Source organism: Saxophila tyrrhenica (assembly GCF_035928015.1).
Source record: "Saxophila tyrrhenica strain CCFEE 5935 chromosome Unknown scaffold_5, whole genome shotgun sequence".
Taxonomy (NCBI): domain Eukaryota; kingdom Fungi; phylum Ascomycota; class Dothideomycetes; order Mycosphaerellales; family Extremaceae; genus Saxophila; species Saxophila tyrrhenica.
In genome coordinates, this window is record NW_027041737.1 from 365,600 (window position 1) to 391,383 (window position 25,784).

The following is a 25,784-nucleotide window of genomic DNA, read 5'->3' on the forward strand; positions in this document are numbered from 1 at the left end:
CCACCATTCTCAAGTCTGGTTCGAAACACTGCGATTGTGCTGCGAGCAGCCGTTTCTGGGCGCGAAGAGTGCCCGTTGTAGGACAGATGGAATCGAGACAGCAAAAGATCAGCTGCGGCTGCCCGCAGTCGACAAACGTCCTTGTCGTCGACCAGACGGACCGTTGTCAATTTAATCCCCGACTGGGCGAAGCAAGGGAGCCTCGGCTGTTTGGCAGGTCGTGTTCAGTTGGGTTGGAAGATCGTCACCCCTCGTAAGATGCATGTTTAGGGTGCGGCGCGATTGCGAGCGTAAATGATGACCGAGGGAGCGTGCTGGAACAAGTAGAGGCTGCCTCGTTTCCTCCAAGTGTGTGTTGCTCCTCGTACCACCACGATCACAGAACACCAGGGCGGCAAGCGAGATCGTGCAACATGCCTAGCCTGGCCGGTACCACGCCGCATATCCTCAATAATGGAAACATCCAGCTGATTGTTACGATACAGACGTCCCAAATAGCTTGATCGCATCGTCGAGCGTAGCGTCTCTCGCATACTTGAACGCAAAGTATGGCATCTCCAACGACTTGTGGGCCGTCGGGAAGGCAATCAGTGCCCGGATATGGATGAAGCGGCTCGAAAAGCAAGAGCGTGTCAACGCGTTCTACGTCTTTGAGAAGCACGCGAAAGATGCCAAAGTCGCGCAGAGAACATTTCTCTTGATCCCGCACGACCCTGAGAAGCCGGACCAGAAAACAGAATGGACGTACGCAGAGGCATACGAGAATGTGCTTCGATGGGCGGCTTGGTTGAAGAACGCGCATGGCGTGCAGAAGCAAGAGCTGATTGCGATGGACTTTACAAACAAGCCGCAGTTCATCTGGCTGTGGTTTGCTCTTTGGTCACTTGGGGCCATACCGGTGTTCATCAATTACAATCTACGCGACAAGGCGTTCGTCCATAGTGTTAGGATCTCTACAACACGACTACTGTTCGTCGATCCAGAGATACAGGAGGCGCTGAACGAAAGTACATTGTCCGGTCTGGGCTCAGACGAGAAAGGCCGGGGTATTGAGTCCGTTGTGATCGACCAGGAAATCGAGCAACAGATATACCGACAGAGCCCATACCGAGCGCCGGACGAGGCACGATCAGGCGTGACCCAGAACGACACCTGTCTTCTGATCTACACCTCTGGCACGACAGGCCTCCCCAAGGCCGCCAAAGTTGCCTGGAGCAAATGTCTATCTTCTAGCAAATTCATGTCTCAGCTACTCGGCCTCAAACCCACGGATCGATACTTCACCTGCCTGCCACTCTACCACTCCAGCGGAAGCGTCCTTGGTATACTTCAAGTCCTAGGACCTGGATGCACTGTGAGCCCCTCCTACAAGCCCACCCTTCCACACCTCCAGCTAACCTCCCCGTAGTCCGTCATGGGCAAAAAGTTCTCCCAACGCCACTTCATGCGCTGGATCTCTGAAACGAAGTCCGACGGCATCCACTACATCGGCGAAATGTGCCGCTATCTCGTCAACAGCCCGCCCACCCCCTACGACCGCGCACACAAGCTCCGCTTCGCCTACGGCAATGGCATGCGCCCCGATGTCTGGCAGAAGCTGAAAGACCGCTTCAACATTCCCACGGTCATCGAATTCTACGGCGCCACTGAGGGCACGTCAGTATGCTACATCCACAGCCAGAACGACTTCACGCGGGCCACGATAGGAAGGCAAGGCGTCATCGTGAGGAATCTGCTGCAGATGTGGCATATCGTGAAGCATGACCATGAGACGGACCAGCCGTATCGAGACCCGAAGACAGGGTTTTGCGTGAAGTGTGAGCCGGGCGTGCCGGGGGAGGTTCTGCATCCGCTCGATCCGGCCAACATTGAAGAGAAGTATCAAGGGTATTTTGGCAACGAGCAGGCGTCGATGAGCAAGATTGTGCGGGATGTGTTTAAGAAAGGGGATGCGTATTATCGGACCGGGGATTTGTTGAGGCGAGATGCTGAGGGAAGGATGTTCTTCTCCGATAGGGTAAGTCCACTCGAACTTCAAACCGCGTCTCGAGACAACTGCTGACCACTGAGTAGATTGGCGACACATTCCGCTGGAAGTCCGAAAACGTCAGCACAGCAGAAGTCTCCGAAGTCATGGGTGAGCACCCCTCCATCCACGAAGCCAACGTCTACGGCGTCGAGCTCCCCAACCACGACGGCCGCGCCGGCTGCGCAGCTATCGTCGTCGCGGGCGAGCAAAAGCTGAGCGATTCATTGGCGGCGGATCTACTCAGTCACGCAAGGAAAGGCTTGCCACGGTACGCGGTGCCGCTTTTCTTGAGACTGAGAAAGGAGGTCGAGGTGACGGGCACGCTGAAGCATCAGAAGGTCGCTCTGCGGAACGAAGGCGTGGATCCGACGAAGCTTGGGGAGGACGAGATGTTCTGGCTGCAGCCGGGATCGGACAGCTACACGAAGTTCAGCGAGAAGGATTGGCAGCGGATTTGCGACGGGAGCGCGAAGTTGTAGCTGTGGTTGGGCCAGGTTATACCCTTTGATTTACTAGATGATATTTTGAGTAAGAGCTGGTGGGTTTAACTAGATTGTCTCCTCATTAGTCTACCTACTTTAATATGACTCTAATCAGCCAGCTGCAGCCAACTTGAGTGGCGTGCACAAGAGGACGGTGTGACTTGCGGGTTCTTGAACCTATTAAGCAGAACGGCTATGTCCTCGAAAACATGTGTACTCACACCTCAATCATTCCAATCAACACCCGCATACATCCCCAACCCAGACATCGCCAACGAAGCCAGAAAGTACAACACTGCGGAATGGGCTCTTCGTGGTGAGAACTCAATTTCCGGGAAAAGATTGGTATCAAAGGAGTGGTCAAGACGTTGATGTTTTGGTGGTCTTTACAGAGTGGTTGTAGCTTGGTCACAAAGCTGGGTGGAACATCGGTTGAAAAGCTGCGAACGAACTAACCACTCGATCGCTTGAAATGTTTCTGTGTACAGCAATGTGTACCTACACCGTCAACTGCGTGGTATGGCTCGTCGACAACCTCACAATCTCGACGTGGTCCTAGAGTCTTCGCTTTTCCTAGCCTCGTCAGCCTACGAACCTCACCCACATCGACCACCTCTCATCCCTCTCAACAACTCACCCACACCATGAAGAAGAGACAGGGCAAACCTACTACTTCAACAAATACTTCGCCGCATGCTCCACATGATCTCCCGCAAACGTGCTGATGAAGAAATAGCTGTGATCATAGCCCTCCCGATAATTCACCTTCACATTCTTCCCAGCATCTTTCGCCGCCTTCTCGAAGTTCTCCGGCAGTAGCTGGCCCTGCTTATAGAAGTTGTCGCCCGTGCCAACGTCGATCAGGATATCCGTGTTGTCTGGGTATTTCGGCAGCAGCTCTGTTGCATCGTGCTCGCTCCAGCGCTGCTTATCGTTCTCGCCGAAGTAGCCCGAGAAAGCCTTCTCGCCCCAGGGGCACTTGCTCGGGTTCGTGATGGGCGCGAAGGCGGATACTGACTTGTATTTGCCTGGGTTCTTGAGGAAGAGCGTCAAGGCGCCGTGGCCGCCCATGCTGTGGCCTGTGATGCTCACCCGGCTGCTATCCAGCTCTTTGAACTGCGAGAAGATGGCCTTGGGCAGCTCATCGGTGATGTAGCTGTACATCTTGTAGCCGTTGCTGTAGGGCTCTTTTGTGGCGTCAACGTAGAAGCCCGCGCCGCTGCCGAAGTCGTAGCTGTCGTCTTCACCCTCGATCTTCAGCCCGCGGGGAGAGGTGTCGGGGAACACGACTGCGATGCCCTTCTCGGATGCTTTGTTCTGGAAGAAACCTTTCTCTGCGCCATTGTCACCGGTGCATGTCAGACCGGCGAGGTAGAAGAGGACGGGTGCTGGCTTGGAGGAGGAGGCGCTGCCGGGGATGAAGAGGTTGAACTTCATCTCGCAGTTGGTGGATTTGGCGGAGTGCTTGAGTTTGAGCAGCTTCCCGCCGAAGTCGGCAATCGTTGCGTCCGTTTCGATCGACATCTTGAAGGTAGTTGGAAGTGTTATGCTTGATCTGATCAAAGTCGTGGAAGGTCTTTTGAAGAGTGAGTTGATTATGCGAAACATAGAGGAAGTTTTTGCTCGAGAAGGCATTGCAATTCCTGGTAACCGCACGATGACATCGGCGGGGTAGGTAAGCAGGGTCGATCATAAGTGGAAAGCACTTCCGTTTCGCCGCATGAACACAAGAGGCTAGGAGACACTTCCGACATGATATGAGAGGTAAAAAAAGTATGGACAGCCTTAGAAGCACGTGAATGAGTTGGTGCAGGGTGCAGAAACAGGTCAGATGTGGTTCAGACACATCTCAGATACTCCGGACGCCGCGCTCTTGTTGAAAAAATTCGGAATGACTTCGAAATTGATGTCCCAGATGCGGCATGACTAGAGCAGTTCTTCGCATGTCCAGTCTTCGTACCTGTAGCAAGCTTGTCAGAGAGGTTGGCTGCAAAGCGCGCGTGCGTGATCATACCATCCATCCGGCAAATATCTCCTCACGACCAGGGGTATCTTCTTCTCCCGCAACTCCTTGATGGCAATCTGCAGCGGGTCTGTCTCGCCTTCGACGTCCACGAGTACTGGTGCGTTCATGCTAGGTCACATGTCAGCCTTGCTCTTCTTGTCCCGCCTAAAATGCGAAAATGCCATCGTTCTCTTCTCGCAGCAGGCGCATACCTTATCTGCAACGCCCTCGTCCCCAGCACCCGCGCCCGCTCATACTTGGTCATATACGGCGTGGTCGTCCTCTTGTCTGTCGGGATCTTTCTGTCCTTGATCCCCTTCACCGTATTCAGCGCTTTCGCCCTCGTCTGCGCCTCCACATCCCCGCTCTCTACGACGTTATTCTGGTAGTCTGTGCTGTCAAGCTGGTTTTGACGGTCCACGGCAGAAAAGTCGTCCACGTCCATGCCGCCGTTCGCGTCGTAGTCTTCGACGAAGTTCTCCTCTTCGATCAGGTTGTCCATGTTGTCCCTGCGCATCACACATCAGTATCATGTCCTCGCGTTGGACATGGTAGCGACAACTAACTCTCCCGCGCCATACTCCATCCCCATGTCATCGTCGCCGCCGCCATAGTCCGACATCTTCTATGAGCGTAGAGCCGCGCAAACTTCCCACGTTATGCTGTGGGATGCGCGGGACCTCTTTGCGGTATCCACGAACGCCGGAAGGGATGAAGATTGGTGAATGTGAGGACGTGATCGTGAACAGCAGCTCTCAAAAGATCTGTCTCGCTAGCGCGTGATATGCAGGTCCGGAGCTAGCGGCGGCTGAGACCGAGAGCCAAGAGTCCGACCCACAAAAAAGTTTCCTGGACTTGACGGAAGCCTTTCAACAACACCGCACCTCACTGTCCTCACTGGCGCGGGAGGGACACTCTACGATGGCGAGGAAGAGGACCACAGACGGCGAGGCGAGCTCACTATCGAAGAAAGCACGGCGAGATGGCTCCTCCAGCACGCCCCCTCCCTCCTCAACCACCTACACCGAGGATGCCACCTCCGCCGCCGGCACGACCGTCACAGCTGGTGGCTCTACCTACCGCCGCCTAAAGAAGTACATCTGCTCGTTCGGAGATTGCGGCAAAGCCTATGATCGACCCGTGAAACTGGAGGCCCATGAACGTACCCACACCGGCGAGCGACCGTTTGTCTGCGGCGAAGAGGGCTGCGACAAAGCCTTCTTCAAGAGCGAACATCTAAAGGCCCATATGCAACACAAGCACAGTAACGTGGCGGACCACATCTGCAGCTACATCGTGCGAATCACCGATGACGGAGTCGAGCACGAGTGCGGCAAAGCATTCACGACATCCAGCAGACTGAAACGGCATCTGGCTATTCACGTGAAAAACGAGGCGATTCGGTGCGATGACTGCGGCCAGGTCTTCCGCAGTATAGACGTTCTGCAGCGCCACATCAAGAAGGACCATCTTAACGAGCTCGCATTTGTCTGTACTCGGATTGTGGTTCACACCACGGATGAAGGCGACGAACTGGCAGATGAGTGCGGAAAGGCCTTTGCCTCTATCACCAAGCTCAAGGTGCACGAAAGGCGCGAGCACGGCGGCAACATCTACTTCTGTGACGACTGCCGAGAGCCAGGACCTGCCGCGGACGATGGCGTTGGCACCCCTATGACCGATTCTGACCGCCTTGGATTTCGTACACATGCCGAGCTGCAAGCGCACATCAAAGAAGTGCACCCGCCGACTTGTACCATCTGTTCAAAGCCGTGTCGTTCGAACCGCGATCTCACAGCTCACATGGAGATCGCTCACGGCAACACGCTTGATCAGCGAAAGCAGGCATTCCCATGCACCCATCCAGGATGCGATCGAAGCTTTACCAAGAGAGGCAACCTGGCAGTGCATGTTCAATCAGTGCATTCCAAGCAAAAGCCGTTCGTTTGCGGGCAAGCAGACCTTAGTGATCAAATTTCGAGCGAGAAAATACCAGGCTGGAATGGGGTAGGCTGCGGGATGGGCTTCACTTCGAAAGCCAGTCTGATAGGGCATGTGCGAACTCAGCATCTCGACCTGCCACCTCTCCGGCAGAAACCCAGCAAGCCCAAGAAGGCGAAGTCTGTAGCCACAGAGACGGCCGACTCGCCGATGGAGCTTGACCAGCCAGTCGAGACCGCCGATGCAAGCAATGCTCCATTGTCCCAACTTACCGGCCACGCCTACTCGGAAAACCGACACCTCGCCTGTTTGGACCCTCATTGCGTTGTACGCTTCTATCGCGAGTACGACCTGGAGCAGCACATGAGGGCGAAGCACGGCTGGACAGAGTCCGACTTTGCGTTTGTACGGGGAGACAAGTTCTGGATTGGCGGTGTAGATGAGGACATGAACGATGAGCCCATGTTCCAGCCGACGGAGACGGGCTTCAGTCGTGCCGACGAGCCCTCCTTTCAGAATGGTGGTGGTGCGCATGCGCCTCCAGTGTACAGAGATGACGAGGAGGATCGGATGATGCTCGATCCTGTTCTGTTGCAGATGTAAGGGTGGCTTCATTGCTTGTAGATGATGCATTTGCTGGACGTTAACGATGGGATAAGCGGTTACAGCGTCTTTCTGCTTGCAGCATTATACCCCCATAGCGAGGCTTACTTGTTCGGATCTTACAGTGCTCGTTCGAAGTCAATCCCGTGTAGTATCGATAATTATGGCAACATAACACCTGGACAGGACGTTGCCCCCAAAAAAGCAAAGCCCGGCTAGTTCTAGCGCGAACGTGCTCTGAAATTTGAGATCTCGCGTTTCTTGACTTCATCACTTCGTACATGCGTGCTAAGCACTATCTGCCACTTCAAGACATGGCAGCACAGTATCCGCTCGCATGACTCGGCGGCAGAAGTTTCACGAGCCTTAGAGACTGTACGAGGTCGCTATGGCGAATACACTTCAGCGATACAAAGCTCTCATAACCAAAGCCAATGAGCATTACGAGAGAGCCGAATGGGAGTTGACGGAGAATGCTCTTAGAGATGCGGAACGTCTTTGCAAGAGCAAGGATTTTCCGGATGGTCCTTACTGCCAGCTGGGTATCATGATCAAGCTTGCGGAAGTTACACGTCGCCATGGGCGATATGAAGAGGCTGTCAAAGCTTCCCAGGAAGCACTCAACTCTGATCGCATAGACAAAATCATGGCGCTCTCTGTGTTGGGAGAGCTGGGGGTAAACTACAGGCATATGGACAAGATCGAGGAAGCAAACGCCACATTCCAGAAGCAGTACGATCAAGCAGTCAACTTGACTTTGGAGCTTGAAGCAAACGCCTGCCGTGCCGCAGGCAACCTTGGCATGACAATGTATCAGCTGTATATGCAGCAAAGTGATAAAGGCGACAAGGCCAAGCTCCATAAGTCAATATACCTGCTGCAAGATCGTGTTAATAGGTCAAAGAGTATTCAGAAGAGGCTAGCTCCAGAAGACAAGTTGATGGGCAAGCTGAAGATGTGGGAGTCGATTGGCGTATCGAGACTCTCGCTGCCCTATGCGGCGGATGGACAGTTTGAAGAGGCTGTCAAATGGGGCAAGCTGGGCATGGAGATGACTAAAGACAACCCGGACCCGACGGTCAGGGCGATGTCCCGATTCTTCTACGGCAATGCCTTACTGGCAAGCGGAGACCGAGAAGGAGCGAAAGCTCAGTTCAACTTCACGCGCTCTCGAGGAGAATGTACTCCCGCCATCGCTTTGAGCAAGGAACTCTCTGCGGAGCACAGGCAACATCTCCAGACTATGATCAAGGTACGAGTGGATCTTACCTGCTACGACGAGCAGGGCTATAGTGCCCTCGACTATGCCGTCTATGGTAACGACAAAGAGGCCGCAAAGATTCTTCGGGGTGGGTTAAGTCGACAACTTGACGACCCAGATGAAGTGGAACGTCATTACAGTCTCGCCTTGCTTTGGAAACACTCCCGCGAGGTCTTCCATGGGCACTTCAGACCAATCATCAACCTGGGGAAGACTGAGACTCCCCAGGCATTGAGGAAAGAATACGAAGAGCTATTAGACGACAAGACAAACGATGGAATAGCCAAGCGACAACGATTCGACAGACTACGCTTGGTTGGCTTAGAAGACTTCGAGAAGCACGGCGAACTTCCGCACTTTGGGATGCATTGCAGCCTTAGTAAGACGTTCAGAGAGATCTCGGCAATCACAAACGAGAAGCCTTTCGTGGTCTTCTTCTCCTACAGGTGGATTGGAAGAGACACAGATCCAAAGAGCACCAACCCTGATGACCCAAACAAGACTCAGTACAACCGCATGATTCTTGCCATTAATGAGCTATTAGAACGTCACAATGAGGTGCAACGAGAGAATGTCTACATTTGGCTGGTGGGTAGTTGTCATCATTGACACCAAGACTCGAGTAGCTTCATACTGACCTTCGATCCAGGACATCGCTTGTATAGACCAGGAGGACCTCGAGGCCGGAAGGAGAGAAAGAGGTATCAACTCTTTGCCCATGGTCGTTGCGCAGTGCGATGCAATGATCAGCCTCGTTGACAATCGATACCTCACGAGGGCATGGTGCGCTGTTGAGGTCCTTATTATGCAAACACTCCGAGAAACATCCAACCAGCATGAATGGTGGGAACATCAGCTCCACGACCCGGACAACGACAATCTCAACGGTTTCCTTGATCGTGGCCGAGACCAGAAGCTCGAACCCTCCAGAATGGATCTTACAAAGGAAGCCGATCGTAGGCATATCGAATTTTTGAAGCGACAAAGCATGCTACTTGGAAAGACTGGAGGGTTTCTATCGTAAGGGGAGAGTCAAGCCCGCTAAACGGAGATATTGTAAAGCAGTCACTTGGGATCTTGGCTATACTATTAGCTTTACTACGTAGAGTCTACTGGTAGTAATGCCTACTCAGTTGCAGTCGTAAAGATGTAAACTAAGTCACGTTAGCAAGCCAGTTTAATTAAAGGATGTGTTATCCCTCCACGCTCCGTGCATGTAAGCATGCATCGCCATGCTCCAGGAGAAGCCCGGCTAGCGCGAACGCGCTCTGGCGGATTTAAGCCCACGTTTCTTTGACTTCATCACTTCACTCCATATATGTAAGCATGCACTGCCACCTTCAAGACACGGCAACGCAATCGCACGTCAATGGTCAACGGCATGTCATGCAACGCCGGCGCCGATGGCCTACGCAATGTCGTTTAGCTTCCCAATGGACTGGCTGGACTGGCAGCTGAAACCAAGACCGCGAGATGCATAGTCGCTTGGCGAGGAGACGGCTCATGGTGTGTCATGGCGTGCATCGTCGTGCAGGTAGGTGGGCGGCAGTCTGTCCGTGATATATGGCCTTCTTTTGGTATGCATACGTAGCTGCACGTTAGTATCTTCGAGAGAGTTGTGGCCATAACCTCAAGACATGCAGCGAAGAATCTTATCCTGCGGCTCTTGCCGACAGAGAAAGTGAGTACGGCAATACTGAATCATCTGTGGCGGAGGCTAAGGCAAAAACTAGGTTGAAATGTGATCGTAAAGAACCATGCAGCAACTGTGTTGCGCGGGACACCGACTGCGTCTATGCATCTCTTCCGCGGAGTCGACAGTCCGGCCACCAGGCCAACGAGGTCGGAGCACGCCTTCGCAGGTTGGAGCGGCTCATGAGCACTGTCGTCTCGCAGAGTCCTTCCAATCAGCCGTCAGCAACCAATCCGGAAAGGCAACAGAGTCATGTTCGCTCCGGCTCTGTTGGTGAAGAGCATCTCCAACCTTTGGACCCTTTCGAATCGATACATTCCTCTGGGTCCGAATCTTCTCAGATTAAGCCAGGCAGCGTCGTGAACAACAGCGATGAAACGATCTACGTGTCTGGTGACCATTGGACGTCGGTCTGCAATGAGGTATGAGCATGCCTTGCCACGCAGAAGAGTGTACGAACTAACGGCGATCGTCACGTTGCAGATTGCAGACCTCAGAGAGCAGATCGATCAGTCTGCCGAAGAATCGCCGCCTTATGGAGTGGACACCAACCAGAGCAGGATGTCCATGCTGCTCGAAGGCGTGAGAGGCGCTAAAGACCTCCAAGACGTGCTGGCCGACCTTCCATCACGAAACGTTTGCAACAGGCTTATTCACAGGTACTTCAATTCTGCTGAGTACTCAATTGGTTTGTGTAGTCTCCGACCGCCTTCTGTCTGCAATGCTGATGCTGTTTCTAGTGGTCTTACATATGCCGACTTTTGAGCGGGAGGTATGGGAGAGTCTTACAGCGCAGATAGTCTGTGAAGCTAATATGTCGCCCAGTACCAACATTTCTGGATTGAGCCTCATGAGTATTCGCCCACCTGGGTGGGCTTGCTGTTCTCAATCTTGACAATATCAGCTTTCCTCTACCAACGTGCGCAGGACCCTTTACCCGATGAGCTTGGGACGCCCGAAGAGGTTATGGAGCTCTTTCAGAGACGATCGACAGACTGCCTCCTTATGGCAAATCACTGCACTGCGCCTGGACCTTATACCATTCCAGCACTGTTGTTGAACATTCAGAACGAGTTCATACGCCGCCGCGATGCCCACCTAAGCGTTTGGCTTCTGGCTGGGGTGGCGCTCCGCCTTGCCATGCGGATGGGCTACCATCGTGACCCTGAGGGTTACGCTCAGTTTACGGTATTTGAAGGAGAGATACGTCGGCGAATCTGGGCCTGCATGAACCAGCTGGACTCACTTACCTCGTATCAACTTGGGCTTCCTCCAATGATCCAAGATCCACAGTGCGACGCTCGTTTGCCTCGAAATCTGCTCGATGAAGACTTTGGCCCTGAGTCCACTCAACTTCCGCCCTCTCGACCTGAGACGGAGGTCACGGCGGCAAGCAGATTCTGCCCCTGCTATTTTGTTGGACCATTTCGCTGACCTGATCTCTTCGTTGCTCCAGATTCTGTACACAATCACCAAGACAAGGATGACCACTGTATTCCGAGCAATCTACAACCGAGTCACTCTGGCTCGCACCGAGTCGTACGAGGGCATCATGGCACTACACAGGCGCCTTGCCGCCGCACGAGAAACCATATCGCCTCGACTGCAAATGACCAGCTTTCACAGCAGCATCACCGGTAGTCCATATCTGATGATCCGGCGCTACAACCTGGAACTTATATATCTGAAGTCGCTATGCTTGCTGCACCGCCATCACATGGTCAAGTCCTACCAAGATCCAACTTACAACTTCTCGAGGATCACATGCATCGAGGCAGCAATGGCTATTTTGAGACACCAAGCCGATATTCGGATAGAGATGCGTTCTGGTGATGCTCTTCACCGAAGCAGATGGCTTGAGACCTCACTTGCGCAGACTGACTTCTTGATGGCAGCCATCATCATCTGTCTCGAGCTCAGTTCTTGCGCTGCGTCGCAGCCCGCTCAATCATACGAAGAACAACATAGCAGCGTCTCCAGGTTTAGCCAAGCGGAGTTGCTCGAAACGCTTCGTAGCGCTCACGACTTCTTGGACGAGCTACGGCACCTGTCGAAAGAGTGTCGACAGGCATTCGGCGTCACCACAGCTATGTTGAACAAGTTCTCCCAGACGGTCGAGTCCCAGCAGGCGGTTCCTCCACGGGTAGAAGTCTCCGCGCCATCTGCTGATACCAACACACTTCTTGGACAAGGTAAGTGGGCTTTCCACATACACAATGCATCAACAACCGCGCAACTGAACGAATATTTCTGCGCAGACGTACTCGAAAGCTCCAGCGGATCCGGCGACGCAAGCTTCGAGATGGCGCACGAGCAGTTCCTGCAGTCCGACTTTGCTTCTTCAACACTTGAAGGTCTGGAATCTTTCTGGAACACTCCTGAGATGATAGATTGGGTATGTTTTCCTGTTTCTTTTGTGTCCTGGTCGTGGCTGATTAGGTGTCGGAATAGGACCTATGGGAGGCGTATGTACGAGGCGCCAACCCCGAAGAATAGGCATATGCATACTCTCCTGAACATGCTGGCATTAACGCTCGAGACTCCTCGCTTGCAGCAACTGATTAAGACGACCATTAGCTCTTCCGTTGATAGCTACAGTAATCGCGAACGCGGTGCTGACTTACCATATGACTGGTCCATTTGCTTGGCCCGCCAGCACTCACGCTACTGCCCTGGAGACCTGCAGAGGCTGAAGATTGTCCGAGCTGCATTGAAACAGGCAGGTGGTTGTGCAAAGTGAAAGCCGGAGATAACGAGTTCGTGGCTGTCTTTAGCTGCATCCGCGGACTCCATGGACCACAACAGGGCTTGGCAAAAACGGACGACGATATGCGCAAGTCTATCTCTCCGATGGCAGTGCTCTTGGGATGCAGCACAAGACCTGGAAGGCATACATAAAGCCTCATGGTTGAAGCGATGGACGGGCAGTAATTTTCACCTACAGATATCGACAGTCGACGCACCCACAACATCAATCGTCAAGGACGAACCGCTCTCTTCTGCACGCTAGCTTTACAATCAACATCATGAGCAATCGATCTTGCGACAAGACTGCATCGTTCACTGAGAAAGACATCCCCGACTTGACTGGATATGTCGTGATCGTTACTGGTGGTGAGTAGCAACATGCTCGATCCGTCAGTCAGATATGGTACTGAGCACTTGTGCCAGGCAACTCCGGAATTGGACTCCAGACCGCACAACAGCTTGCTCTTCGCAATGCGCGAGTCTGCATCGCAAGCCGGTCGGAGCAGCGTGTCAGGCAAGCCATCGACCAGATGCGCAAGTCAAATCCTGGCCAGAGACTCGACCTGCGCTTTCTCGAACTGGATTTGCAAGACTTAGCGTCGGTAAAGGCCACGGCGAAAGCATTCGCTTTGTTGGAAGAGAAGCTTGACATCCTAGTCCATAACGCTGGTGGTAAGTGACACCCGAATCTAGCCTCATTGCAAACCGCTAACAGCACCAAAGTCATGGCCACCCCATACCAACTAACAAAAGATGGGTACGAGCGTCAATGGCAAGTCAACTACCTGTCACCGTTCCTCATGACATACTACCTTCTGCCGCTTCTTTTGAGGGCCGCTGCCCAGTCAGGACGGCAAGACAGAGCAAGAGTTGTCAACGTCTCCAGCGATATGGCGTTTGCGCTTGGGCCGAAGAAGATCTTGTGGGACGATGTCAACATGACCAAGACAAAAGGAATGTTAGAGCTGCAGTGAGTGCGCAACGAACGAGTCAATGCTTCTGTTCACTCACTCACAGACAACAGAAAGCGATACTCTCATTCGAAGCAAGCTGCAATCCGAAGCGCAAAGGAGCTCAACGATCGGTACAGCTCTCAGGGTTGGTGGACTCCTCCCTTGTTGACATCTTTGATCGCGCTCGACTGTTGAGGCTGACCAAGGAATTCCTTAACAGGCGTCACCGCATACTCGGTCCACCCAGGCATCATCAAATCCAACCTACAGCAGGCTAACGGGACATTCATTGGCAAGGTCTCTCAGCTCAGCGTGGCTTTGCTTGCTAAGACCACGCCATTGGAAGGCTCCTACAACACGCTCTTCTGCGCCACGAGTTCAGAAGCGCCGAAGTTCCAGGGAAGCTACTTCGAGCCGGTTGGAAAACGGTCGCCGAAAGCAGAGACGTGGCTCAACGAGAAGGACGATAATGCGAGGTTGTGGAACTACTCTGAGGCGTAAGTCGACGTCCCACATGTTAGGACGAGAGATGCTGACCGAGTGCCCTATCGATCAGTATTGCACGGAACGTCAATTGAGAATTGGGTGCTTGGTGTCTAAGCTTCCTGAGGTAAAGGACGATTTCGATGATCAGGTCAGATGTCTGGGTTCCTGGAGTATTTCCACAACCTCAATCGCATAATATCCACTTCAGACTACCTGCTCCTGTCGATAATTCCTGCTGTCAGCATCCATTGGAACGCCTTGTCTGGTAGGGATACGCTGAGCGACGCCATGCGATAACTGGAGTCCCTCCGAGTAACCGCCCTGGAATCGCCTCCCATAAGGCGATAGGCAGCGAGCTGTTGTAGCCCTCGACTGCGATACCACCACTCCAAAAGGCATGAGTTTGAATCTCCCTTCATGCGGAAGACCAAGATTCGCTTATGCCGTGCATCGCTGGCGTCTTGTGGCTGCGGAGAAATGCATGGGTAGGTAAATCAGACCCCTGTCTCGAGCTCACCCTTACGAAAGGTGTCTTTTGTACTTCAGAATCACCATTCCGACGAAACACTGTAACGGAGATACCACAAAAGTGTTGTTTCTCGTCGCAAAGCCGAGTGGTTGTCTGTAGCTGACCCTGTTTATCTACAAGCAGGTCTGCATTGCTCGCATATGCTCCAACCCGACGACCGCCACAAGCGACGGGGCGTCGGACCAACCCAGTCTCTGCATGTGTTTCATGCATGCCACCTCAGCGAGAGAGCGAAAGGTACCGCTCGTTCATCAAACCCATGTAGTACGAGCTGCAAGTGAATTAGCCTCTTTCACTCACTCTTAAGGTATTGTTCCTCGTCCTCTCCCATTGTACCACCAAGACCGAGACAATCATGGAAAAACCGCTGTCAACCACGAACGCCCCGACGGTCGTCGAACTCATCTCCCATGGCGAGGCTGTTGTCACGGACAAGGTCGGCACAGAAGCCGACATTCACGATATGTTACGCATGGGCAAGGTGCAGCAAATGCAGCGCATCTTTAACCTCTTTCCCATGGTTTCCTTCAGCATCATCCTCATGGCTTCGTGGGAAATCGCTCTCGGCGCATCCGTCATTTCGATTTTCAATGGCGGTGTTGCTGGGACTCTTTACATCTACATCGTCTGTTGGATCGGCTTTCTTGCGGTGTATAGCAGTATGGCCGAGATGGGTGAGTAAGGATTACCTGCGACTGTCCCAAACGGCTGTCTGACTGTTCCAATCTGCAGGCAGCAGGGCACCGACTTCTGGAGGTCAATACCACTGGGTATACCCAACTGCCACGAAATGCCGGCCTCGAACCATGCTAAGACGAAACAGGTGTCTGAGTTTGCTCCGCAGCAATATCAAAAGATTCTCAGCTACTTTGTGGGATGGTAAGTGGTAGAGAGCATTATTACGATAGCGCATCTTTCCCGCTTGAGCCCGTCATACTTGAAGCTGATCACTTCCGGCCAATGTCAGGCTTAGCACACTGGGGTGGCAGATTGCTGTCATTTCCACAGCATTTCAAGCGGGAGTGCAGATCCAGGGGCTGCTCGTCCTCAACTACCCCGACTACGTCTTCGAACGATGGCACGGCACCTTACTCGTCATTGCTGTGGTCTCTTTCGGATGCCTGTTTAATGTCTTCCTGGCAAAGCAACTGCCATTCATGGAGGTCCTGTTCCTGATCTTCCATATTTGCGGCTTCTTTTGTGTGCTGATACCGCTGCTTGTGCTGGGGAAGAAGTCACCATCTAAGGAAGTCTGGACTATGTTTTTTGATGGGGGCTGGGACAATCAGGGCGTCTCCACTCTCGTCGGGATACTTTTCGGTGTCATTCCTCTGCTCGGGGCAGACGCAGGTCAGTCAAAATCGTAAACAATTCAGATCTATTACTGACGTGCATGTTATAGCGGCACATATGGCCGAAGAGCTCACGGATGCAAGCTATACACTGCCGCGAGCCATGATGTACTCGACACTCGCCAACGGAGGATTGGGTCTCGCCATGATGATCGCGTACTGCTACGTTGTTGGCGATTTCTTGAAAGGTACACTGGGTGCGCACTACGGTTGTTGTATCCTTTGCTAACCAGACATATCTAGCCTATTCGACACCCACAGGCTTCGGCTATATTCAGGTATTCTTCAACGTGACAGGATCGCATGCAGGCGCTAGTGCTATGTGCGCGGTGGTGATCATCGTGATCATCTTCTGTTCCACGACCATGATGGCGACGACCTCGCGGCAACTCTTCGCCTTCGCTCGAGACCGAGGAATGCCGTTCTCGAGTTGGCTTGCACACGTATGCGGAATACTAGACTCTTCAGAAGCAGCAAGCTGACGGCGATGCAGGTGAACCCTCGCTTCCAACTCCCCATCAATGCGATCGTCTTCTCGTTCTTCTTTTCCGCGCTGCTGTCCTTGATCAATATTGGCAGCACTGTTGCCTTCGTAAGTATCTTCACCTTCTCTCACCGCAAAGGCTTGCAGTTGACCGCCATGCCAGAATATCATCAACTCCGTCGGCACAGTAGCCCTCATGCTGTCCTACATGATCTGCATATCATGCTTGCTCTGGCGGAAATTGACCAAGCAGCCGCTTCTTCCGTCAAAGTATCCTCCAGGACAAGGCTGGTTTGGCATCGCGACGAACGTCTTCGCCTTATGCTTCCTGCCTATCGTATTCATCTTCAGCTTCTTCCCGCCGTATCCGGAGCCGGCTCTCACGCTGCCATGGATGAACTTTGCCGTGGTGATCTTTGGGGTATGTCCTTACTTGCACACTGTCCAGAATATTGGCTGACGGTGTCTCTTCTGCTCGAAAAGGCGATAGTCATCTTTAGCGGGTTTTGGTACATGTTTAAGGCGAGGCATGTGTATGATGGCCCGGTTGCCTACCTCAGAAAGCTCGATTGATTACACGAACCAGACGGGTAGAGATTAAGACCGTCGGGCAGCCATTTTGTAGGCCCGGGTGGCGGCAGGAGCCCTGCGCTGTCTCGTTGAAAACAAGTGAAGGACCTGCGGAATCCTTCGGCAGTAATCTCTCAGATCAGGCCGTCTTGCAATAGTTCACGATACGTATCACATGCAATCACATGCCAGGCACTAAACGATGACTCAGGTCGAACAAGAATAATGGGACAGTGCAACAATCTTCTCAACTGCAATCGCCATGCCATACACACACTCCTCCGACTAGCCACAACTGACGTGAACCTTCGACATACCTTCGACATACCTTCGACATACCACCTCGACGTACGTAAGCACGTCCAACAGGAATCATCGCAAGCCGCACCGCGATACAACACCCATGACCATTCGCTCACGGAAATCACCACCGCGATGGGCACCGCAGCAAGCAGATCCACTCACACCGATCCGCAGCGCCACCTCTACGCTTATCCACCATACGCCGCTGCAATGACCACTTCACAGCGGATCCCTCCGCCGGACTGTCACACGCTGAGGCTCCCATCATTCCTCTTGCATGAGATCGACAAGCAAGCTATGCGCCACTACAATGCCAGATCGGTCTCCATTGGAACCATCATGGACGACATGATGTCCATCCGCACGATCAAAGACACCTGCCGCGCGACTTTGACGCTTCGGGCGATCGTCGGTACTTCATCAGACTACCAGATGCTTCGCCAAAGGACTCTCCCCACTGGGGACCGGTAGCAACAGTGGAACAGCTGGTAACACTCGTCTGCACCTCAATGCGTGCCAAGAGACAGATTGATGAAGCTCTTGCGTGCGACGAAGGCTTGATCGTCTTTTTACGTCCTTTGGACCCCGAAGTAACGGAGGGAGTTGATTTCCGCGTCTTTGTGCCACCTCCGTTGAAGGCTGATAATGACTTCAAGGTAAGTGCCATAAGCCAATACGTCTGGCACAAGCCTTTTCTCATTCAGGATCGACAAATCATGCTGGTAGTCGCGGAGAATGCGGTCAAGAGCGCTCTTCAAGTTGTGCCAGTCATTGCGGCTGCAGCCAAGGCAGGAGGCACCTTCGACGGGCTGCGGCTTCACGGCTTCACGATGGACGTGGTGGTGAAGAAAGGAGCTCCAGAAGCACAGCTGGTTGAGATCAATCCGTTCGATGCCATGAGTCCTTGCGGAAGCTGTCTTTTCCACTGGCTGGAGAACTGCAATCAACTCTATGGCTTGGAGGATAAGATCGTAGTACATCTGAGTGAGGAGAGTCGATGAGAGTATCGTTTCTGGATATCTGAAGCTGGGAAGACGACGAGCATGCATCGATCGACTCGGAGTCTTGGTGGGCCGTTTTCGACGGGTGGTTCCCGGTATAGAATTACGGCAGCCGATCTACGGCAACCAGTTGGAGATATACGGATAGAGGCCAGGCAGCCAATGGATCAAGAGTCCTTTGAACAAGTAGTAAGGCACTCCCCACTCAATCCTCGTCCCCTCTGTTGCCGGTATGACGCTGATGTTCTTCAGATCGTACTGATCACCAGCTTCAGCCACCTCCACCATGCCTGCGGCGAGATCGACGAAACTGAGAAACGTCTGCTGCCGCTCGGTACTCAGTTGATGACCATGCGGTATATCTTGCACTAGCCCACCAGGCTTGATGTAGACCTGCTTGATGTCGTCCCTGGACCGAAGGAACTGCTCCGCAAGCTCAAGATCAGCGTAGATGTGAGATCCGGCACGGACGAGAAGCCAATGGAAGAGAGCTGGCAGGTCCCTCGTGAGATGTGGTTCCAGAGTTGAAGAGGACAGGACAACGAGCTGCGGTAGTTGTGCCTGTGGCTCTCGAATGCGAAGCTCGTCTAGTGCTTTGACGACGCTTTTCGCTTGCTGTCGTGCAACATCGCATCCTGGTTGGTTTTCTGCCGTTGCTGCGCACATGAAGACTGCTTTGGTGCCTGAGATGCAGTCGGCCAAGGTTTCGATATCTTGCAGTGTACCTTCGTAGGCGTCGAGGTTCGGTGACTTCTCCCAGTCAGGGTGGAGGGTGAAGAGTTTCTTCGTCGATCTTGCGTAGGCATAGATATGTCGAGCAGGCGACTTCAGAAGTTCCTCAATCACACTGCCGCCGACTGTTCCTGTTGATCCCAGGACTGCGTATGTTGCCATGTGGTATGTTTTTTAAGCCTGACGTTTTAGTGGTGTCTGAAATGTCTAGAATCGATTCGGTGTCTTATTTTATCCTGAGGGACAGCGTGCGATCAACTTATATAATGAACGCATGCAGTCGGACTTGTTGTTTTCTAATGGCGGGCTTTGGTATGCCCGAAGTTCCTGTTGTACCTCCTCGGAGTTGATCATTGACTTTCTGGACCTCAAAATGACGTCGAGTTGGATGTACCGAATGTCCGATGTAGAGCATTAAATACACGCTTCTTGCTTCTGCGTCAGTTGAATGATCAAGATCAGATCCGAAGGCAATGCTTAGTATTCAGTCCGATCGGATGGAGTCGCTGCAAGCTGGTATTCCTCTACTACAAGGAAGTCTCATCCTGGGACTTACTTTCATTGCAGGTCAGTATTCCCAAAGATCCGAGCATAACTATACCGCTTCATCTTGCTCACGTAAACTCAGGGCTGGCATCGTGCCTGTCGCTCTGGGTCATTCCGATCATATTCTGTCCGGGTTCTTCGTCACGACTCATGATCAGTCAATTCGATGAGACAATCACTCGGGGCGAAAGATATCTCCAGCCAAGCAGCCGGATCTTGATGGCATTCCTCGTTCTTACGAGCGTAGCCACTGCCCTACTTCCAGAGGAGGACGCCGCCTCTAGATTCAAGTTCTACCTTGTCAGTGGGCTGGTGATGATCCAAGCTGCGTGGTACGAGGTTGTGTACATCTTCCCCATCAACGGCGACATCAGGGTCATGAGGGACAGGCTCGACAAGGATAAGACCAATGACCTGGCAAGAGATGAGCATGAAAGGCTCGAGAAGTTGTTGCGAAGATGGCAAAAACTGCATTGGGGGAGAATCATCATCCCTTTTGTTAGTGCCGTGATTGCTCTTGCTGCTCGCTTTTGACGCGCAATAGGTGATTTATGGGAACTTCTGTCGCTGATGGAGCCTTAAGGGCATGCTCGATGGTGTTTCTAGTTGCATTCAATTGTTAGCACTGTTAAACCAGAACAGTCCAAACCCTGCCGCTTTCACCGCCATCTAACACCCGTGGTGATCAGTTGCAATGCCAATATCTCGCTTGATGGCACAACCGATGACTGTACATGTAGTCAAAGAAGAGGAGCCCCCCGATAAATGATAAATGTTTTGGGGAACACGGGTCCGTGCAGACAAGGAGAACCGCGATAACAACACGTCCGTCCGTCCTCCCAACTCAACCACACATCGTCTCACTACATCGCATGGAGCTTCAATCAGCTTGGAGACGTGCAATGGTGCGTGTATAGCTTCGCCGTACCCGGGGCGTCTTGGCCGGGTCTCGTGGAGGAACATCATGGACTTAAGGAAATCGCCCATTTCCAAATCGCCTACACGTAAGCGCTGGAAAATGCACCACTACGACTCGCTGGGATAGCTCCAAGAGCAACCATCATCTGACGCTTCCCTACTTGTGCCAGCGAACGCGATAGATGCTCGACCAGGCCAGACGGCGAAAAGTTTCGCCTCCAATGTCAGTTAGTCCAAGTTGGCCTTTCCTCTCGTCAGCGCCTCTTCGTCACAGCACAGCGCGATATGGAAATATAGTTCTATGAAAGTCCATACAGCAACTTGCTGGTCCTGTCGCTCTTGGATTGCGAGTCTGGCGTTACTCGGTTGTTGTCTTGAAAACCCCGCTCGAGATCGGACGACTTCGCTGTCGACGAGTGCATCGTAAGTGTTGTCAATGTCATCGCCACTTCCAAATCACTATTTAGCCTCAGTCTAGTAAAAGACACGGCACCTCTGAGAGACGAAAGCCATTATGTCGCAGATCCAATCACTCCTACAGAATGCCTTCCCTACAATCGAGGCCCGCTTGAAGAATGATCCCGACTTCCAGGCATCTGCGTCTAGAGCTAACTTTACATTCGCCATTGCTTCCTCGGAGAACGTTGAAGCCGCAGTATTGGTGAAAGTCGAAGATGGTGCTGCTTCATTCAGTATTGGCCCAGCCAGTGAAGGTAAATTCGCTGTCCAAGCAAGGCCAGAACACTGGCAAGCATTCTTCGCTGCGAAGCTGGAAAGACCTTATCAGTCATACTGGGGTTAGTAAGGGTCTATCCATGTCTTCTCGCCTTAGCTAAAAGGTCTTGCAGGTATGCTAAGAGTCCTCGGTCACAACGAGGGCATTGAAGTTGGTGGGAACAAGGAGGCCTTTGGACGGTATGCACGCGTCTGGCGTAACGTCTTGGATCGGTCGCGAGACTCCTTCCATGCAAAAGAGAGCGGACCTACCTTGCGCGAGCCGCCCTCAGAAGAAGTGAATGAAGATGACTCCGTGACTGGCAAGTACGTCTGGATTGACCACCAAGAATATGGAAAGGTCAAACTGTTCTACGAGTTTGCAGGATCTGGACCGCAAACTATACTGTTCCTCCATACAGCAGGCTCGGACTCCCGACAGTATCACTCGCTTATGAACAACAAGCAGCTTCAGGACCGCTGTACGATGTATGCTTTCGACCTCCCAGCTCACGGAAGGTCCAGTCTTGGGTCTCGCCAGGTGCCGCAGGGCTACGCTCTTACTGAGGACTCGTATCTGGAATCTATCTGGAAGGTCGTAAAGAGACTTGGACTACGAAATACCATCGTATGCGGAGCGTCTATGGCTGGCCACGTGAGTCGAATATCTGTCATATATGACCAAGTCGTTTGCTAATGAGCCTGTAAGGTGTGCATCGCTGCGGCTATCAAAGCTCGAGAGCTGGATGTTCACGGGTCGATTCCATGCGAAGGCTGTGAGCATCTCGCCTTTTCCCAGCCCATTTACGAGATCGGAGGCTCCGATGCCTCGTTGCTCGATCCGGAGAGAGTATGCGGAATGTGTGCGCCGACTTCACCAGAGTACTTTAAGCGGCAAATATGGTGGCAGTATAGCTCGCAGGGCTACGGCATATTCTCTGGAGACCTAAAGTTCTACTTCCGTGGATGGGATGGCCGCGGGCGAGTGGAGACCATCGACACGAAAGCATGTCCGGTGTATATGCTTACGGGCGAGTACGACTACTCCTGCACCGTGGAAGCGAGCAAAGCAACAGCAGACAAGATTCCAGGCGCTGTGTTTGAGGCTATGGAAGGTCTAGGCCATTTCCCTCTGACCGAAGTACGTCAAACCAATTTACCGGTGCTACTGTCTGCTGACCTTTGATGCAGAATCCGAACGCTGTACTACCGTACCTTATTCGAGCCCTAGACCATATTCAAGCCTCCCGGCAATCTGGTTAATTGTCGGCGTAGCATGCCGGGTAAAGCCGTCCCCCATGGCTAAATGCTCCAAAGTTTCACTACGTCCTGCGTCACACCTCACGCTCACACTACCATGAGCGAGAACACGTAGCGCAGTAAAGGCACTCTATACTGCGGAGTCTGGTCCTACAGTGGATTCTTCCCCAGATTCCGCTCCACCGGGGCAAGTCGGGTTTCAACAGGGATGAGTGCAAGACTTACAGCCTGTGCAGTCAAGCGAGTCAAGCACTGGGTGAAGCATGAAGGTTGCATGGCAGGTGGTCAGCAGGGATTGTATTGCGGTGCGTGATAAGTTAATGGAGCCGATCGGCTGAACACCTGAGAGACGGTATTAGTATAAAGACACCAATCCAAGTCTCCAAACGTGATCGATCAACAAAAGACTCACTGCTCAAGACAACCAACAAAATGCTCACCAAGACTGCTCTTCTCTCCCTGCTTGCAGCATGCACTGCCTCTGCATCTCCAATCGATGCCGACCTTGAGGCTCGCCAGAGCTGTCCTCAGATTCACATCTTCGGTAACCAGATCTATCAGAAGATATCGAAGATGGTGCTGACTATTGTCAAAGGTGCACGCGAGACGACTGCTCCTCCTGGCTATGGAAGTGCTGGCACGGTCGTCAACTGTACGACGATCATATGCTCGAGGAGAAGCCCTGGCTAACCATTGAAGTGATCCTGAACGCCTACCCTGGAAGCACTGCAGAGGTGCTCAATGTGAGTCTGAAGTTCCGATCCCCTCTACTTTCTGATACCTGCTAACGTTTCGCTGTTAACAGTACCCAGCTTCGGGCAGCAATCCAACTTACTCGCAGTCCGTCGCCACAGGCACGCAAAATGTGTGCAACCAAGTCAGTTCTTACGCCTCGAGATGCCCGAATTCAAAGTTGGTCCTCGTCGGCTATTCTCAAGGCTCTGAGATCTTCGACAACGCTCTTTGCGGTGGAGGCGACCCGAACCAAGGCTTGAGTTCTACGTGCTCGATTGCGAGATACAACATCAAAGCGGCCATCTTCATGGGCGATCCCCGTTTCAGGGCCGGTGCTCCATACAACGTCGGGTCTTGTGCGGCAGGCGGAGTAAGTCTCCGCTTGATCCAGCAATTCCTTCACAAGCACGCACTAACAGCAACCAGTTCGATGCCCGTCCAGCTGGCCAGTACTGCGGCAACTTCAACTCGGCCATCAAATCATACTGCGATGCCTCCGATCCTTACTGCTGCAATGGCAACAACGCTCAAACGCACCAGGGATACGGACAAGAGTACGGCCAGGCGGCTTTGAGCTTTGTCAGGAGCAAGCTTGGGTGATTGGGAACGTTTGGTGTGTGGAAGCGCGAACAGCATACGAAGGTCTTTTGCGGATAGCCAGACTGGAACTCTTGTTAGCAATGCAAAAGTTTGTGAGCCTTCTGCACCGATTCCACTACTAAATCTTCTTTTCTCCAATATGTTCCTCGTGCAACATACAAACCTCCGTGCTCGTTTGTTTGCCCGGATTCGACTCAAGATGCGAATGCGAACCCATAAGGCATCCTGCTGGGACGGCATCCTGGATGCTTCCGTGCCCGGGGCCAACAATGGCGGTAAAGCATCCACTACATAAGCTGACTGCAGCCAACCCAATGCGCCAGCTGGCTACAGATCACTAAACACCTTACGGAGGTTGTACGTGCTCCGTATTTACTCAGTGTAGCATCGTCAAGTCATCGATCTTCAACGGAACGAATCTACACAGCAATGGCGTCTGAAGGCAAAGCCCCTGACTGGGACAAGGAGAGGGACGAATTTTGGATCGCGCAGGATTTTGAGACGTCAGCTAGGTAAGCGCAGATATACGACTTGAAGATGCGAAGACATGACGACTGAGCGAATCGAATAGGTTGCACGTCCAGCATTGGATCTGGCAGTTTCAGCTGGCCTATGCTCTTCATCCCAGGATCGACACAAGTGGTGGTAAGCCGCTGAGAGTAGCAGATATTGGAGCAGGCAATGCGTGCGTTCATACTCCTTCGCAGTACCACAGGTGATCCACTAACCCCATGCTTGCAGCGCCTGGCTCCTCGAGCTCACCCGCCTGTTTCCATCTCAAGAAAGCGTCCAACTCGACGGCTTCGATATCACCTCCTCCAACTTCCCGCATGCCGCCTGGCTCCCTTCCAACCTGAAATTGCACACCTGGAACGCCTTCTCCGACCTCCCATCAGAATACGTGGAAGCCTTCGACATCGTCCACATCCGCGCTCTAAACAGCACCATCGTGAACAACAAAGTCGATCCCATGCTTGTAAACGCACTGAAGATGCTCAAACCAGGCGGCTACCTCCAATGGGACGAGAACGACGCTTTGAAACTGGCCTGCAACGTCCCGGACGAAAGTGTGAATGCTGATGCCGCGACGACGATCACCAAGATGATGGAGGTGATTATGAAGTACCAGACTCACTTGCATGCCGACTGGCTGCATAACATGCCCGAGACGTTGCGTGAGCGCGGTTGCGAGATTGTGGCGCATGAAGTGACGGAGGCGAAGAAGGAGCTGGCGAGAGCGACGACGGATAATTATCTTTTGGTGTGGAAAGGTACTCAACCCTTCCAAGCGTATGATCCGCGTTTGCTAACGTTCCCAGATTTGATTCGCATGATTCCGGAGGCTCCAATGCCGTTGCCACCGGGTATGGGATTGCCTGAGTCGATGTCGAGGCGGTCGTTTTCGGACCTCGTGCGCAAAGCTGTGGAAGAGACAGCGAAAGGGGCGAGCTTGACAATGCCTTTCCATGTGACCGTCGCTCGCAAAACGTCATAGCAGGACAATCTTGTAGTTCGGAAGAATGAAAGCGGCTCTCGGTCAGCTGAATGATGTTCAATTTGATTCTCTACCAGAGCCTTAACAGCCAAAGTACTAGCGTCAGTGGTGAATGTTCACATGAAGTCACTAGCCCTAGCCCTTCCACCACGACCTCCAGTCATCAAGCCTCTGCGCGATGGGTGGATGTTGCTGTCGTCCTCCTCCTCCACTGGTTGCTTCTCCGCTATTGGCGCGGCCTTAGCCGCTGCTCTGGGTCTATCCGCTGCCTTAGTAGACTTCTTGGGCGGAGGTGACCTCGAGCGCGAGGAATCAGACGCGGACCTGCCTCTCCGTCTCTTCGC

General features: G+C 52.9%; 14 protein-coding genes across 14 annotated transcripts; 11 read left to right on the plus strand and 3 right to left on the minus strand.

Annotated features, from left to right (window-relative positions):
- Positions 1-413: 413 nt before the first annotated feature.
- On the plus strand, positions 414-2,508 carry FAT1 (long-chain fatty acid transporter fat1; the record flags this gene model as incomplete). The annotated part of the gene is made up of 4 exons (XM_064800742.1): positions 414-429; positions 486-1,354; positions 1,409-2,017; positions 2,074-2,508. The coding sequence occupies 4 exons, from the start codon at positions 414-416 to the stop codon at positions 2,506-2,508; spliced, it is 1,929 nt and encodes a 642-aa protein (XP_064660693.1).
- Positions 2,509-3,180: 672 nt separating this feature from the next.
- On the minus strand, positions 3,181-4,035 carry LTR77_003486 (uncharacterized protein; the record flags this gene model as incomplete). The annotated part of the gene is made up of 1 exon (XM_064800743.1): positions 3,181-4,035. One exon carries the CDS (start codon positions 4,033-4,035, stop codon positions 3,181-3,183), a length of 855 nt encoding a protein of 284 aa, XP_064660694.1.
- A 605-nt stretch (positions 4,036-4,640) lies between these two features.
- On the minus strand, positions 4,641-5,138 carry RPO26 (subunit common to RNA polymerases I, II, and III; the record flags this gene model as incomplete). Its single annotated transcript, XM_064800744.1, has 2 exons — positions 4,641-5,025; positions 5,083-5,138. 2 exons carry the CDS (start codon positions 5,136-5,138, stop codon positions 4,641-4,643), a joined length of 441 nt encoding a protein of 146 aa, XP_064660695.1.
- Positions 5,139-5,437: 299 nt separating this feature from the next.
- LTR77_003488 (uncharacterized protein) lies at positions 5,438-7,060 on the plus strand (the record flags this gene model as incomplete). The annotated part of the gene is made up of 1 exon (XM_064800745.1): positions 5,438-7,060. One exon carries the CDS (start codon positions 5,438-5,440, stop codon positions 7,058-7,060), a length of 1,623 nt encoding a protein of 540 aa, XP_064660696.1.
- A 388-nt stretch (positions 7,061-7,448) lies between these two features.
- Positions 7,449-9,345, plus strand: LTR77_003489 (uncharacterized protein; the record flags this gene model as incomplete). The annotated part of the gene is made up of 2 exons (XM_064800746.1): positions 7,449-8,909; positions 8,971-9,345. The coding sequence occupies 2 exons, from the start codon at positions 7,449-7,451 to the stop codon at positions 9,343-9,345; spliced, it is 1,836 nt and encodes a 611-aa protein (XP_064660697.1).
- An 851-nt stretch (positions 9,346-10,196) lies between these two features.
- Positions 10,197-12,510, plus strand: LTR77_003490 (uncharacterized protein; the record flags this gene model as incomplete). Its single annotated transcript, XM_064800747.1, has 7 exons — positions 10,197-10,436; positions 10,498-10,702; positions 10,755-10,786; positions 10,840-11,202; positions 11,471-12,206; positions 12,273-12,409; positions 12,466-12,510. The coding sequence occupies 7 exons, from the start codon at positions 10,197-10,199 to the stop codon at positions 12,508-12,510; spliced, it is 1,758 nt and encodes a 585-aa protein (XP_064660698.1).
- Positions 12,511-13,040: 530 nt separating this feature from the next.
- On the plus strand, positions 13,041-14,216 carry LTR77_003491 (uncharacterized protein; the record flags this gene model as incomplete). Its single annotated transcript, XM_064800748.1, has 5 exons — positions 13,041-13,128; positions 13,186-13,434; positions 13,486-13,732; positions 13,787-13,860; positions 13,936-14,216. 5 exons carry the CDS (start codon positions 13,041-13,043, stop codon positions 14,214-14,216), a joined length of 939 nt encoding a protein of 312 aa, XP_064660699.1.
- Positions 14,217-15,085: 869 nt separating this feature from the next.
- Positions 15,086-17,026, plus strand: LTR77_003492 (uncharacterized protein; the record flags this gene model as incomplete). Its single annotated transcript, XM_064800749.1, has 8 exons — positions 15,086-15,408; positions 15,463-15,609; positions 15,698-16,080; positions 16,133-16,279; positions 16,326-16,525; positions 16,576-16,674; positions 16,730-16,987; positions 17,015-17,026. 8 exons carry the CDS (start codon positions 15,086-15,088, stop codon positions 17,024-17,026), a joined length of 1,569 nt encoding a protein of 522 aa, XP_064660700.1.
- Positions 17,027-17,361: 335 nt separating this feature from the next.
- Positions 17,362-17,910, plus strand: LTR77_003493 (uncharacterized protein; the record flags this gene model as incomplete). Its single annotated transcript, XM_064800750.1, has 2 exons — positions 17,362-17,484; positions 17,506-17,910. The coding sequence occupies 2 exons, from the start codon at positions 17,362-17,364 to the stop codon at positions 17,908-17,910; spliced, it is 528 nt and encodes a 175-aa protein (XP_064660701.1).
- A 38-nt stretch (positions 17,911-17,948) lies between these two features.
- Positions 17,949-18,440, plus strand: LTR77_003494 (uncharacterized protein; the record flags this gene model as incomplete). The annotated part of the gene is made up of 2 exons (XM_064800751.1): positions 17,949-18,095; positions 18,144-18,440. 2 exons carry the CDS (start codon positions 17,949-17,951, stop codon positions 18,438-18,440), a joined length of 444 nt encoding a protein of 147 aa, XP_064660702.1.
- A 117-nt stretch (positions 18,441-18,557) lies between these two features.
- On the minus strand, positions 18,558-19,334 carry LTR77_003495 (uncharacterized protein; the record flags this gene model as incomplete). Its single annotated transcript, XM_064800752.1, has 1 exon — positions 18,558-19,334. One exon carries the CDS (start codon positions 19,332-19,334, stop codon positions 18,558-18,560), a length of 777 nt encoding a protein of 258 aa, XP_064660703.1.
- Positions 19,335-21,150: 1,816 nt separating this feature from the next.
- On the plus strand, positions 21,151-22,613 carry LTR77_003496 (uncharacterized protein; the record flags this gene model as incomplete). Its single annotated transcript, XM_064800753.1, has 4 exons — positions 21,151-21,433; positions 21,485-22,005; positions 22,060-22,491; positions 22,542-22,613. The coding sequence occupies 4 exons, from the start codon at positions 21,151-21,153 to the stop codon at positions 22,611-22,613; spliced, it is 1,308 nt and encodes a 435-aa protein (XP_064660704.1).
- Positions 22,614-23,042: 429 nt separating this feature from the next.
- On the plus strand, positions 23,043-23,945 carry LTR77_003497 (uncharacterized protein; the record flags this gene model as incomplete). The annotated part of the gene is made up of 4 exons (XM_064800754.1): positions 23,043-23,262; positions 23,310-23,353; positions 23,416-23,715; positions 23,772-23,945. The coding sequence occupies 4 exons, from the start codon at positions 23,043-23,045 to the stop codon at positions 23,943-23,945; spliced, it is 738 nt and encodes a 245-aa protein (XP_064660705.1).
- A 429-nt stretch (positions 23,946-24,374) lies between these two features.
- On the plus strand, positions 24,375-25,440 carry LTR77_003498 (uncharacterized protein; the record flags this gene model as incomplete). Its single annotated transcript, XM_064800755.1, has 4 exons — positions 24,375-24,457; positions 24,517-24,630; positions 24,687-25,216; positions 25,265-25,440. 4 exons carry the CDS (start codon positions 24,375-24,377, stop codon positions 25,438-25,440), a joined length of 903 nt encoding a protein of 300 aa, XP_064660706.1.
- Positions 25,441-25,784: the final 344 nt, after the last annotated feature.